Below are 15,673 nucleotides of genomic sequence, written 5' to 3' on the forward strand. Positions count from 1 at the left end.
TAACTCCCCTGGAATGCGAGGAAAACACTGCAGGAGACGCATACCCACCCACGACTTCTGTAGCCAATGTATTGTGTTCTTAGGTAAATGCAATTCTTGTAAGCAGCAAATATCCGGCTGAAACCGGGACAAGTATGTCGCTTAGTCGTTTCGGCCATGCCCCTCACATTCCAGCTGGGTATCTTTATCTTAATCATACGTGTCATATTTCCGAATCCTAGTATAGAAGTGATCCCCTCCCATTAATATCACCCACATTGCTAGTTTAAGATGCCATATTATCCCTCTGGCCAAGCCTGAGTGAGTACCCCCCCAAGACCCTTCCCGTTAATGCAGAATGTATGCCTAAAAATATATTTCCAAATCAACACTTGAATAGGGCTCTTCCTGAACTTCTTGCCTACCTCTGTAACCAGCATGGTCAACCATACACTTTCCAAACACGTATAGATCTAAGTGAGAACTATCTGTAAACCGCACATTCCGTGTAACACACTCCTGCAACTGATGGAACATCCGATTGTTCATCCGATTGTCCCCTCCGCTGGACAGTCCTGAGACAGGTGACTTTCCCACAAAGATAATTCCAATAATTCAGGGTTGGAAGGCAATAAGTCTGAAGGCGTTGTGGCTCAATTAGGGCAGGAATGAGTTAATACTGGGACAGAGGAATATTTGGCCGGTCTATGGTGACCCCGCTTCACAGCGGCTCATTATGTAGTAATACTGACGGAGAAAAAAGCAAACACACAAAAGGAGAGAGGACAGGGGTAAAAAAACAGAAAAGGAAAAGAATCCGGAAAGGGGGAAACACAAACGCCCGTCAGGACATCATGTAAAGTATCAAAAACGTATCTTCCTAGGCGCCAACTTCTCAGGTGTCCTTGCTCTGCTTTTCATGGCAGTCCAGCCAATGCGCCGCCTCTTCTGGATCCTCAAAGAACCTGGTAGATCCCATAGCCACCACTCTCAGTTTTGCCAGGAAAAGCATGGAGTATTGGATTTGCAGATCTTGACGTTCAGGAAACGTGTCCTCCTCTTCGGGATCTCTGTGGGATAGTCCGGGAAGATAGAAATTTTTGCTCCATTTATGACCAGGTCTGAGTTATCCCATGATATCCGCAGTATGGTATCTTTTATAGTGCAGTATTTTGATGAGTATTGGTCTCAGTGGTCTGCCTGGTGGTAGTGGCCTTGTGGGGACCCGGTGCGCTCTTTCAACAGCATACAATGAAGACAGTACTGTCTTTTTTCCGGAATCCCCACTATTCTAATGTTTTTACAGCGTGATCTATTTTCCAAGTCATCCGCTTTAACAAATAGGGGAGCCACGTCTCTTGCCGTCGACTTAGCCGCCATCTTGAGAGGCCTAACCTCATCTTCCATTCCATTCCTGAGGTTCTCTCAGTAATTTTATGCATATCGTGTCTTATCAGGGATATATCCTCCCTCAGACTGCCCACTTGAAGGTTGAGGGCTTTAAGAGTGGAATTGAAACTGGCTACAGCCATCATATCTTTGAGAGTAGGTTCTTTATCAGTGGTCAATTAGTGTAGTGACCCGACGGCCATTTTCTCTCTCTCCCCCTCCTCATCTGTTAGTCTCTCCTCCTGGAGGACATTGTTTCAGCCCCTTTACTTTGGGACTACTCAAACTACTCAGGCGCACTGCCGCGCTCCTACTCACTGCCTCATGCTGCCCCTCCTCCATGCCGGCGCCATGTTGGACTCTTTCTGCGCCTGCTACTTTTCCCCCTTCTCGGCATTCTGGTGCTTATATATGCGCTGCAGGGGACTCTTATCCGCCCCTGGTACCTCGCAGAGGGATTTTCGTCCACCGGGTGGCCGCGAACAGACGAATGTTCCAGGATACTTGCACGAGCACTCCGATCTTCGTCTCACACCATACTCCGGTAGGCCACGCCCACAATGGGCATTATTACTGTGGAGGGGGCACAGAGGGCATTACTACTATTAAGAGGGCACAATGGGCATTATTACAGTGAAGGGGGCACAAAGAGGGCATTACAACTGTGAAAGGGGCAAAGAGAGGGCACTACTACTTTGAGGGGGGCACAATGTGGGCATAACTACTGTGAGAGGGCACAATGTGGGCATAACTACTGTGAGGGGGCACACCTTTGTACAAAACTACTGTATAAAATCACTGAGAGAACCTCAGAGCTTGAAAAAAGAGTGTCAGGAATGGAAGATGAGGTTAGGCCTCTCAAGATGGCGGCTAAGTCGACGGCAAGAGACGTGGCTGCAGTATTTGCTAAAGCGGATGATCACGCCGTAACAACATTAGAATAGTGGAGATTCCGGAAAAAAACAGAAAGTCCCAACACAACGGTCTATATAGAAAAGTGGATACATCAGAAGTTTCAAGACAAAGTACTGTCTTCATTGTATGCTGTTGAAAGAGCGCACCGGGTCCCCACAAGGCCACTACCACCAGGCAGACCACCGAGACCAATACTCGCCAAAATACTGCACTTTAAAAGACAGAGATACCATACTGCAGAAATAACAGGATAACTCAGACCTGGTCATAAATGGAGCAAAAATGTCTATCTTCCCGAAAAGACAGAGAAAGGGCCCGTCCAGGTGCCAAACACCCTAGGTACGCCAATGACGACCAATACTGATGGATTGCAGGGTGGTCGTAACCATGGAAACGAGTACTGTATAAATCGCAAAGGAGGCAATATGGACAATCACAATACATTAGTAAGTGCCTTGTATGAACTCTGTCTACATGATAAATGCCATTTGCTGTAGTGAGAGGACCCCTTTAATGTATTCACATTTTATGGACTTTTTTTATCTATTTTTTTTTTATTATTTAAAATGGGTTTTCTGGCTGTATCCTGACCCATGCCCATCAGCAGAAGGAATGGCTCGCCCAACTGTGCCTGGCATTACAACTCGGTGGCATTGAAGTAAATGGGAGTCACCTGCAATACCAGGCAAAGCCACTATCATCCGTATGGCGCTGTGCATAATACCAGCCTTCATCCAGAATCATCTGACCGCACGTTTTTTCTTCTTTCCCATGTAATCAGGGGCCGCACCTCCGCCTGATGTCCATGTCATATTCAGCAATGCGTTGGTTATAGTTAACATTTCATCCCCGGAGTTTATGTTTGACGTCATTCTCCGAAAAAACGATTCCATCGAGGAGGTAAGTGGCTTTTAGGATTTTGTACTTGATATCTTTTATTTATTTATGTTCCGCACTTATATAGCGCTACTATATTCCGCAGCGCTTTACAGACATTAACTGTCCCCAATGGGGCCCACAATCTAAGTTCCCTATCAGTATGTCTAAGTGTGGGAGGAAACCGGAGAACCCGGAGGAAACCCACGCAAACACGGGGAGAACATACAAACTCCATGCAGATGTTGCCCTTGGACGGATTCGTACCTAGGACCCCAGCGCTGCAAGGCACCAGTGCTAACCACTGAGCCCCCGTGCTGCCCATTTATATCCTGCATGCACTGTATTTTTTAATATTTAGTCTCTCATAGGCTAGAAAAGACCACGGAGGGACAAGATGATTGGCGAGGGGTCCTTCACCCCGACTGATCAGCGTAGTAGTGGAGGCGCTTACTACCACAGCCATGCTCCCATTGTTCAGAGCTAAACTGCGAGCAGACATTCGCCGCGGTTTCCTACATGTCCCTTCATGGTGCGGTTGTGACTATAAACCAAGCCAAACACAGGTCAAAAGTCTGTGTGTGTGGATGGGACCTAAACCCATGTTGACGTGGCAGAAAAACACGTAACAACTGCTTTGCCTTGATTCAAAGAGGTTTTTTGAGACTTTTATACTGATGAGCTATCCAGAGTATAGGATTGGTGGGGCTCAGACACCGGGGACCCCCGCCGATCAGCTGTTTGAGAAGGCACCGCCGCTCGCAGTACCGCCGCAGCCTTCTCCAGCTTTACCCAGGCCTATGTGACCGCGTTCATCAGTCATGTGACCTATGCGATACCAAGCACAGCCACTGTGCAATGTACGGCGCTGTGCTTAGTGGGTAGAGAGAAGGTTGCGGTACTACTGTTAGCGCCTGTGCCTTCTCAAACAGCTCATCTGCGGGGGTCCCGGGTGTGAGACCCCCACCAATCAGATTAAGGGGAAAACCCCTTTGATTGGTAAACATGAGCCCGAGCGCACATGGGCACACATTTTTAGACAGCTAACGCTAACCATGGAAGGGGCACATCTTTTGCTAAGAAGCTTATTTTAGCGTAGAAATAATCCAGAACCGTATTAGTGACGGCACGGATTCCCACCGATAACAGCAGGAAGCAGAGTCCACATGGCTTTCAGTGCGAATATTTTCACGCAAAATCTGCCATGTCAATGAACTGGGGCTCCACAGCAACTCCAGTTACGGGAAATCTGCCCCAGTACAAGTGACAGTGGTAGGTCTGGGTAGGCCTAGCGGCAACCCCCTAGTAGAGGAATCCCAGTGATCCTGTGACCAGTCAATAGCGCCTCTGCCTCACTTGTATATAGCAATGACTGAGCGCTATATATGTGAGTATAGAGGAGACATTTGGGCAGCCTGTGTCCTATAGGATTTGGGGACCTGGACCTCCTACTGCAAATACATGGCTGACAGAAGTGGAGCATGCCCACTACTGCTCCATACAAACTGCGGGGTAGTCAGGGGTACCCCTTCTCCTACTGCACTGTAAATGTACATTGCGGGCTGGCGATGGTTCCCACCCTTGTCTTCCCCAAATGCATGACCGTGGTCAAACGGAGTGGTGATGTATGGAGCAGCAGTCGAGCATGCCCACTACTGCTCCATAGCAACCGCAGGGGAGTTCGGGAAAGCCTGCTATGGGCTGTTCAGGGGATGCAGTTGCCCACAGTATCACAGGGCGCGGACTCTCTGCTCCTGTCATTCACCGTTTTGAATTTGCGCAATCCGCTCCATATCGGAATGATAATGTCGTTATTACAGGGCACAATTAACTCTCTTACGTTTTTTTTTTTTTCTTTTAAAATAGAAATCTCGGGTTTCGAACGTGCGCAATTATATAATTCCACCCAACGAGCTTTTTCCTGAGCAAACGTATTGCGTGAAGGTCGGCGTACGTGATAATCTGATAATGACTCCATTCAGCCGAGAAAAATGTTTCACAGCGCCCTCTAAAGGTAAGGTCCTGAAGCGCCTATTATATACCAACCATAGTTTTTTCATTCTTTTTTCGGGGGTTAAATGTTTTTTGACACGGTGAGCTCCTTGTTTCTGATCCGGAGTTCCAAATTCTGTGCAGAGAAAGGGCTAAAGAGAGTCTTTAGCTGGGGCTAGACAAGACTTGATGGAACTCAGTGCACAGGAATGTATACAGTTACCATTGAACTCAATGACAGCTGTTAAAATCCCATTGCACAGAACTCCATCTTGTGTTTGCTGCAGAAAAATGCAATGGTGTTAGGAAGCAGGAGAAGGGGTTCAGCACTGAGACCCCCTTTTACTCCTGGCCCCACAGCATTTATGTGGTCTGCCACCAGGGTAAAAAATGGTTTCTGTGGGTTACGTGGACTACTCATTTATAGATGAGCGCTTCTTTGGTCAGATGCGCCATTTATCCGTTTTCACTGCCCGTCGCACGACCACGTTCTGTACCTGTCGTTCATTGCGTTTCAGTGGTAACGACTAGGGATGAGCGAATCGACTTCGGATGCTTCACCCGAAGTCGATTTGCTCTTCCCTAGTTAACGACCGCCAATCCGCCATGTCACCGGTATAAACTTGCTCCCAGTGGTCGCCATGTGACTTCAGATACATCCCCCTCCTTACTCATCCGCCTCCTCATTGTCTCCCCGTTTCATCGGGCGCATGCGCTGTGCAGTGAAGATGCATACAACGCCTGTACTTGTGTGGATGGAGAGGAGGAGAGAGAGGGGTTCATACTGTGTGCATGACACATTGGCCCAAAGCTGAGGAACGGCGCTCCGTCGTCACATGACCGATGGTGTAAACATTGTTGGGTAAAGTCATGGAAACCATTTTGGTGAGGAAGACCCCTTTAAAGGGATGTGTCAGCAAGAAATGACTGATACCTTTCACTGCTGGATCCATTGCTTAATTCTGGAGAAAAATGGACTTTTAATCCATATGCAAATGAGCCGTTAAGTGCACGGAGGGGGCACATTCGCCATATTTACTAAAATCAATAAAACAAAGCATGGTGACACCTCTGTAAGGCTACTTTCACACTAGCATTTTAGTTTTCCTATATCGAGATCCATCATAGGGGCTCAATACCGGAAAAAAAAACGCTTCAGTTTTGTCCCCATTCATTGTCAATGGGGACAAAACTGAACAGAACGGAGCGCTCCAAAATGCATTCCATTGCGTTCCCATACCGGAGAGCAAACCGCAACATGTTGTATTTTGCTTTCCATCCAGGGATGCGGAGCAAGATGGATCCAGCATGACCCCCAATGCAAGTCAATGGGGACGGATCCGTTTTCTCTGCTACAATAGAAAACGGATCCGTCCCCCATTGACTTTCAATGCAGTTCATTATGGATCCGTCTTGGCGATGTTAAAGATAATACAACCATATCCATTCATAACGGATGCAGATGGTTGTATTATCAGTAACGGAAGCGTTTTTGCTGAACCCTGCCGGATCCAGTAAAAACGCTAGTGTGAAAGTAGCCTAAATGAACCTACAGGCTCCCTACAATCATGGCTAAGGATTTTTTTTAATTCTTTTTGTAAAATCACTCATTTGTCTTCCAGCACCGCCGAATAATCTGAGGATGGAGGCGCTAGACTTGAGGTACCTGCTGAAGTGGGACTGGGACTTTGATCAGTCTCCGAATGTCACATTTTCTGTGGACAGGTGGTAAGTGCTCAAGAAACGTCCCCTAAGGCAATCTGTCAGCAGGTCTGGCAATGCTAAACTGCTGACAGCACTGGGTAAGGGCTGGGGAGAGCAGGACAAACATACCTTTTGTGGAGCTTTTGTCATCAGGAGCAGTGTGGATATGAACTTTTACTCTGACAGATTCTGCTCCTTCAAGTGCCCAGGAGGCGGAGCTTCTCTATGAAGTGTCCTTTGATTTTAATCAGGTGAACTACATGCCTATGGAAACCGTTAGATAGGGAGGGCACTGGTGACAGATTTCCTTTAAATGGGTTGTCTGGGTTCTGAGCTAAACTAGGACATACCCCCGTTTCTACCCCTCCAGCCCCACTAATATGAGCATCGGAGCATTTCATTCTCCGACGCTCTCCTTTGCCCTGCGCTGAATCTGCACTTTATGGAGTTCCAGTGACGTACCAGGCTCCCCATAGAGACTGCTAGGCGGAGGCTTCCACCCAGCGGTGAGCCTGAAGATGTCACCGGCACTAATGGGCGGGCTTTAGCGCTGCCCTAGCCTGTAAAACGACTAGGGCAGCTCTAAAGCCTGCCCATCAGAGCCGGTGACGTCACCGAATACACGTCTAGGCGGAAGTGTAAAAACATAAACAAAAAAGCGCTTGCCCGATGCGATCCAGTGCAGGGCAAGGCAGAGTATCGGAGCATTAAATGGGGCCGGAGGGGTGAAACCGGGGGTATTTCCGGGTTCAGCTCTGTACCTGGACAATCCCTCTCAGGAGGAAAGCAGAGAACCCCTTTAAGGAATATTTATCATAGATATTTGTTAGAAAATGGTTTCATTTTTGCGAATCACAATTTATGTCAAAAAGTGGAGTCTTACTTTCATTTTTATTTATTTTTATTTTTTATTTTGTGACATACTATAAATGACATTATCTTATGGCATGGATTATGGACATGCAATAACTTTCAAAAGTCCTGGCAAAACATCCAACAGTATATAGCAACACACAGAAAATTACTAGACCTGATATATATTTTTCATTACAAAGAACAAGACTGAAAAAATCAAACATCTCAAATCCCACAAATAATCCATGCTGTACTATTAGTAGCTAAAAGATGCATCGTGAACTCCTGGATGCACCAGACAACCCCCTCAACTACAGAAGTAATGATGTATGAAGAGAATAGATAAATTAAGTAACAAATTTTTTAAAAAAACACTTCTTTAAAAAATGGTAAACTTTTATTGAAACGCCCCTGAAAACTCAACGAATAGAAAATCTGCTGACTCCATTCCAACACACAAAATGGTACAATGTAGATAAATTTTAAAAACACCCTAGGGAAACTAAGGGGGTCATTTATTAACAGGATTTTCCGGGAATTAAGAAAATGAAAATACTTAAATATTACTTTAGTATAAATATATTCCCCAATACATTTCATTAGCTATAATGGTTCATTTTGTCTAGGGAGCAAGGATTAGGAGAAATAAAATGGCAGCCATCCTATTAGCACACACAAAACCTGTCCTAATCACAGAGCAGGACAAGTTTTTTACATCACTGAGGTAAAGAGCTGCCTCATCCTCCTCTCCTTCTTGTCAGGGATTATGATCCTGAATACAGATGATAAGATCTTCAGCTGAATCTCTGTAGGAATGAAGTTTATGAGGAGAAATGAAGTATAAAGAGGATGGTCAGGACACACTGTGGTAATGGAGACTGCATCCAAGTGCTGCTGCTCATCAGCCACAACCCCACCTCCTCTATGTACTTAATGTCTCCTCATGAACTGCATTCCTACAGATATTCATCTGAAGATCATATTAAACTGCATTCAGGAACATAATCCCTGACAAGTAAGAGAGGAAGATGGCGCAGCTCTTTAACTTGTCCTCCTGTGTGATTAGGACAGGTTTTGTGTGGACTAGTAGGATGGCAGCCATTTTATTTTTCCTATTAAAATAAGACCGAATAGTCCATCCTACTTTGAGCGCTGCCGGTTTCAGGCGTGGTGGGTTCTGTTCACACCGAATTCCAATCTTCATAATATTAAAACCGCGCTGCTCACCAGAGAATCCACTCGGACCACTTCAGCTTGCGTCGACATTAATCAATACGCCAATCACTGGTTCCTTGCTACACATCCATTCACCTGTCCTATAACAGCCAAGGCCAGATAGGCAGAGATAGTGGAGCACCGCAATGAGATTTAATCACACACCAGGTTTTATTATACTTACAAACATGCGAGGAATATAGGCATATAAAACAGGTGAATGGATGTGTAGCAAGGAACCAGTGATCGGCGTATTGATTATTTTTCCTAGTGATTGCTCCTCGGACAAAACGAGCCATTATAACTAATGAAAGGTATTTGGTAATATATTTATAATGAAGTAATATTTAAGTATTTTCATTTTCCTAATTCCCGTAGAACCCCTTTAAGACTGTTGTTTCAGACGCCGGTCTTAATAAGCCCCTGCGCTGGCAGTGGTTTTGCCGAAGTTATGTTGCGGCACCGGCCTCTCCATAACTTCAGCGTATCCAGCGCCAGCTTCCTTGCTGCCTTACATTTAAACCATTTTCTAGAAAATGGGCGTAGAAAATGATGAATGAGGCGGGCCTGCCCCCTTCCGTGCCCACGCCACGCCCAATTTGCACCTAATATAGGCGTATTTCTGATTCTACATGGCCCCCTAAATATTTAGTATTGTATGTGTATGTGTATATGTATATAAATAATACACAAAATGTAACATTACACCTGTGTCTTAATATCAGTGTTATATATTTATATATATTTTTGTTTTCTATTTTTGTTTCTTTTGTTATACCTTTCATTTATATGTACTTATTCGACAAAAAAGAATAGGGGACTACGATCCCGAAAAGGCTTGTAAAAAAATCTAATGTTCTGATTTATTGATTAGCATTGAAAATCTCGATTAAAAAGAATATTTTAAAAAAATGAGGTCACCAATATATGGCATACTGCGCCCCCTACAGTATAGGATAGGAGTTCTGCGGCCGTATAAAGGAGGACCCATCCACACTGCTGCAGAACCTCTTGTCGAAAAGTTAGTTGGTAATTTCCCGGCGCCTCCCCAACGGCACTCAACAGGAGGGTGTCCCCCCCCCCCCCCCCAGGACAGGAAACAACACGGAAGCTTGAAGCTTAAAAGGCCTCCTCTCCTTACCTAAGTCAGTGTTGTTTCCTGTCCCCAGGTCACGCGGAAGCTCCTCCTGATGCGTTCCAGGAACCTAGCGTTGGTGCACGGTCTCTTCCCTAGTCTGGGAGGACTGTGCACGGGATAGGGGGCCTCGGGGGCGCATTGGCCTCCCTTCTCCATCCTCGGCTTAAGTCCTTTCCTTGTAAGGCAGCCCCGGGCTCAAGTCGCTTGCTCCCTGAAGAGGAGCAAGGAGTCAGCAGTGGCGTCTGGGGGCGGAGTCTCCCTGTGTCCGGCGGTGAGAGTTTCCCATTGGCAGAGCGGCTGAGCATGCGTGATGACGTCGGCACGGCGTCACGTGCCGACGTGCGCCATGACATCACGCGATGCCGGCATTTCAAATAAAGACCGGGAACCTGGAGTTTTCCTCCCTGTGGTGTTCCAGGTCTGGGATGTCTACTCCTATCGAGGTAGACGCTGCCTGCAAGCCAATGGATCGAGCCTCAGTCACCCTTAGCCCCGGTAAGCCTCCTCTCTATGTCTGGATTATACTCTTTCACCCTGGGTGCCTGGTGCTGGAAGAAATCTCTTATATTGCCATTTAACCCCTTGTGATTTCTCTTAGGGCAGAGAAACCTCCATTGCCAAGGCACCAGGGTCGGAATCGAACCACAAAAAATGTGCAGTTTGCCACAAATCCTTTGTCTCTAAAGGCAAAAAATCATTATGTTCAAAGTGTACTGAGAAAATTTGTGTCAGAAGAATCCCCTTCCATTCTGGAATCTATGCGCAATATTATTAAGGAAGAAGTAAATGCAGCAGTAGAATCCAGGCTGCCGCCTTCATCCCCCCAGGCCTCTAATTCCCGTAGATCTCTCGTATCCTGTTATGGGCCGGAGTTAGACGAGGGAGAGATTACCTCCAGTGATAATTCTGACTCTTCAGAAGACGAATCGGGCAGGCCGTTATTTTTTCCAGAGGATACCCAGGGTCTCTTGAAAACCATAAGAGCCACTATGAACCTGGAAGATACCAAGGAAAGTGTTTCCTTACAGGACCAGATGTTCCAAGGTCTGGGGGAGAGGAAAAGGCGGGTATTTCCAGTGCACAATAATATAAAATCACTCATATGGAAGAGAGAGTGGAAGGACCCTGAAAAGCGTACGCCTGTTTCAGGTTCCTTTAAAAGAAAATACCCATTTGCTGAGTCTGATTCCAGCCTTTGGGACAAAACCCCCAAAATTGATGGGCCTGTGGCTCGAATTTCATAGAAATCCTCACTACCATTTGAAGACATGGGTCTATTACGGGACCCGATGGATAAAAAGTGCGAGAGTCTGCTAAAAAGAGCCTGGGAGACGAATACAGCCATGTTCAGGCCTAGTATCTCAGCCACCTGTACCGCAAGATCCTTATCTGTGTGGTTATCTCAACTAAAAGATCATTTGGCTGCAGGCACCCCCAGAAAAGAGATCCTGGCGTCCCTCTCTGTACTCAAACAAGCCTCAAATTTCCTAGCGGATGCCTCAGCTGACTTGGTAAAGCTTTCCGCAAGATCCGCAGCTATATCAAATGCCACCAGCAGAGCTGTATGGCTTCGATCCTGGTCAGGTGATACAGGTTCAAAAAATCGCCTTTGCTCAATCCCTTGTGAGGGGGATAGACTTTTCGGATCTGTCCTGGACGACATATTGGAAAAAGCGTCCGACAAGAAAAAAAGGTTTCCCTTCAGAGCCAAAGTATTTCCACCAGAGACGGTCCTTTCGTTCCCAAAACAAGCCCAGAGGGGACCAAAAAAGGAGAGAATCGTCAGGAAGATGGCAGGCTTCAAAAGCAAGAGGAAAGGGGTTCCTTTTCAATCCAGATAATTCATCCAAATCCTCCCAATGACGCCAAAGGTCAGGTAGGGGCAAGACTGAGAAGTTTCGCCCCAAGCTGCGAAAAAATCGGAACCTGCCCTTGGATACTTGTTTCCATTCAAGAAGGTTTCAGACTAGAATTCGATTCTTACCCACCGCAGCATTTTGTTATAAACAATACATTACCCAGAAGAGAAGAACAACTGTGTCTGGAATCCGAAATAATGAGCCTGATCCAAAAAGAAGTCTTGCTTCCTGTTCCAGAGCATCAACGTCAACAGGGATTTTATTCCCCAGACTTTTTGGTCCAGAAACCAGGAGGTTCCGTCAGGCTAATCATAAACCTGAAAAATCTAAACAAATCCTTGACCTACAAGAGGTTCAAGATGGAAACCATCAGATCGACAGAAAATCTTCTGCCTCAATTTTGTTACATGGTAACGATGGACCTGCAAGATGCCTACTACCATGTTCCTATATCCGAAGATCATAAAAAAATCCTCAGAATTGCAGTCTTTTTAAGAGACCACCTCAGTCATTTTCAGTTTCAGGCTCTCCCCTTTGGCCTAGCATCGGCCCCAAGAATTTTTACGAAAGTTATTGCAGAGGTAACAGCTCATCTGCATCTACAAGGTATCTTAATCGTCCCATACCTGGACGATTTTTTGATTGCAGCAGACTCGGAAGACCGTCTCATCTCCCATCTAAATATGGTCCAGGCTACCTTCACAGATCTGGGATGGGTAATAAATTTTAAAAAAATCGGATTTCACTCCTTCTCAGCGAAAGGTTTTTTTTATTTTTAGGAGTCCTTCTCGACTCCCGCTCACTAATGTCCTTTCTCCCCGAAGAAAAGCAGACAGCCCTGTATCAGAAAGTAAGTCGTTTCTGCGATTTAAGAACCACGACCATCAGGGACGTCATGACCTTATTGGGATCACTAACAGCAACAATTCCTGCAGTCAGGTGGGCACAAAGCTACACCAGAATTCTACAGGCTTTCCTACTGGATACATGGAACGGCGAGAAAGGTACCTTAGACGAAAGAATCATTATTCCCCCCAAGTGAAGTACGCTCTGGCCTGGTGGAAAATAAAGAAAAATCTTCAAATGGGAGCCTTTTGGCGTCAGGAAGATCAGCTCGTGATTACTACAGACGCCAGCAGTCGAGGCTGGGGAGGTCATACCCAACAGTTGGTGGTTCAGGGCATCTGGTATCATTCTATGGCAGACGCCTCTTCAAATTTAAGAGAACTAACAGCGATTCACAAGGTCCTTCTAGCACTCCAAGCAGAAAGGCCTCTTGGTCACATAAAGGTCCTTTTCGGACAATACTACCACCGTGGCCTAGCTAAACAAACAAGGCGGTACCCGAAACAAAGCTCTGGCATCGATAACAAGAAAAATATTTCTATGGGCAGAAAGCCACCTGCTTTCTCTTACGGCGGTTCACCTAAAAGGGAGCAACAATTTAATAGCAGACTACCTCAGCAGGCAGACTCTGAAAGAGGGCGAATGGTCCTTAAACACCAAGGTATTTCTTCAGATCACGGAGAAATGGGGCATGCCCATTATAGACCTGTTCGCAAACAAGGTCAATCGGAAAGTGGCGCGGTTGGGTTCCCTATCTCCTCAGGACCATCCGGATATCTTAGACGCTCTGTCTTGCCCTTGGCCTCAGGGACTCCTGTACGCATTTCCTCCCTTCAGCCTGATTCCGAGGACCTTGATGAAGGTGGTAGAACAAAATGCACAAATAATTTTGATTGCTCCTTACTGGCCCAGAAGGGCATGGTTTCCGCTGCTTCTGAGTCTATCGTCTGGAATATCCTGGACCCTTCCTGTGAGTCCAGGTCTCTTACACCAAGGCCCGGTCCCTCATCCAGAGGTCGCTCATCTGAGATTGACTGCCTGGAAATTGAGCGGCTAAGTCTGAAGAACAAAGGTCTCTCTGACGTTGTAATATCCACCTTATTGAAAAGCAGGAAGAAAATAACCTCTAGAATATACCTCAGGGCTTGGAAGGCCTTTTTATTGTTTGCAGGAGATGAAATTCACCAGGAAGCCTTAGAAAATATCCCCAAGTTACTAGATTTTCTACAGTCGAGCCTGGAGAAGGGTCTCAAGCCTTCAACTCTTAAAGTCCAGATTACGGCTCTAGGGGTCTTCCTGGACACTAAGTTATCGGAGCACCCCTTAATCAAACGTTTCATTAAAGGGGCAATCAGAGACTCTCCTACTATCCGTGCTTCTGTCCCACCTTGGGACTTAAATTTAGTCCTCTCGGTCTTGATGAATCCTCCTTTCGAGCCCATTGAGGAAATCTCCCTGAAGCTCCTGACTCTGAAGACTACCTTCCTTCTTGCAATCACTATAGCCAGAAGAATTGGGGAAATCCAGGCTTTCTCCTGCCGTTCTCCTTGTCTGCAGATTCTTGACGATCGCATCATACTGAAGCACTGCCCGTCCTTTCTCCCGAAGGTGGTATCTAGTTTCCACTGTAACCTAGAAATGACCTTACCATCATTTTGTGCCAAGCCTTCATTAGATCAAAAGCAAAAGTTTCATAACGATGCGTTCTGACCTACCTCAAATATTCTGATAAATTCAGGAATTCAGACCATCTCCGTGTCCAGTACCAGGGACCTAATAAAGGTAAAGCAGCAGCAGACAGTAAATCTGCCTCCGTCTCTATCGAACAGATCTGTAGAGCAGCAGCATGGGCAAATCCGATGACTTTCTTCAAACATTATTATAAATTGGACGTGGTCCATAACCAGGACCTCTCTTTTGGACGCAGAATCCTTTCTGCAGTGGTCCCCCCCCTAGATTTATTCCTCTGATAATCCTCCTGTTAAATGCCGTTGGGGAGGCGCCGGGAAAAGGGTTAATTACTCTTCCCGGTAAATGGATTTTCCAATATTCTCCCCAACGGCACTGGGATTTCCCTCCCTTATGCAATTTTTTCTGAGTGTCTTGTGGTTTGTATATGAATTAATATATAAATCTTTTTGTTTGGCATCTCTACCGTGTACTCTGTTATTTACTGACTTAGGGCTCTTTCACACTTGCGTTGTCCGGATCCGTCGTGCACTCCATTTGCCTGAAGTGCCCGCCGTAACACCGCAAGTGAACTGAAAGCATTTGAAGACGGATCCGTCTTCAAAATGCGTTCAGTGTTACTATGGCAGCCAAGACGCTATTAAAGTCCTGGTTGCCATAGTAGTAGTGGGGAGCGGGGGAGCGGTATACTTACAGTCCGTGCGGCTCCCGGGGCGCTCCAGAGTGACGTCAGGGCGCCCCATGCGCATGGATGACGTGATCCATGCGATCACGTCATCCATGCGCGTGGGGCGCCCTGACGTCACTCTGAAGCGCCCCGGGAGCCGCACGGACGGTAAGTACACTGCTCCCCCGCTCCCCACTACACTTTACCATGGCTGCCAGGACTTTAGCGTCCCGGCAGCCATGGTAACCACTCTTAAAAAGCTAAATGTCGGCTCCGGCAATGCGCCGAAACGACGTTTAGCTTAAGGCCGGATCCGGATTAATGCCTTTCAATGGGCATTCATTCCGGATCCGGCCTTGCGGCAAGTGTTCAGGATTTTTGACCGGAGCAAAAAGCGCAGCATGCTGCGGTATTTTCTCCGGCCAAAAAACTTTCCGTTCCGGAACTGAAGACATCCTGATGCATCCTGAACGGATTTCTCTCCATTCAGAATGCATTAGGATAAAACTGATCAGGATTCTTCCGGCATAGAGCCCCGACGACGGAACT

General features: G+C 46.4%; 1 protein-coding gene across 1 annotated transcript in view; it reads left to right on the forward strand.

The window, feature by feature from the left end:
- LOC120994524 (interferon alpha/beta receptor 1-like) overlaps positions 1-15,673 on the forward strand; it is a 43,672-nt gene that overhangs the window by 16,345 nt on the left and 11,654 nt on the right. Inside the window, exons 2-4 of the mRNA XM_040423162.1 lie at positions 3,065-3,183; positions 5,026-5,173; positions 6,774-6,879. Coding sequence (XP_040279096.1) covers positions 3,065-3,183; positions 5,026-5,173; positions 6,774-6,879 — 373 coding nt within the window. The remainder of the gene's footprint in view (positions 1-3,064; positions 3,184-5,025; positions 5,174-6,773; positions 6,880-15,673) is intronic.

This window comes from Bufo bufo, chromosome 3 (genome assembly GCF_905171765.1).
Source record: "Bufo bufo chromosome 3, aBufBuf1.1, whole genome shotgun sequence".
In the NCBI taxonomy this organism is placed as follows: Eukaryota; Metazoa; Chordata; class Amphibia; order Anura; family Bufonidae; genus Bufo; species Bufo bufo.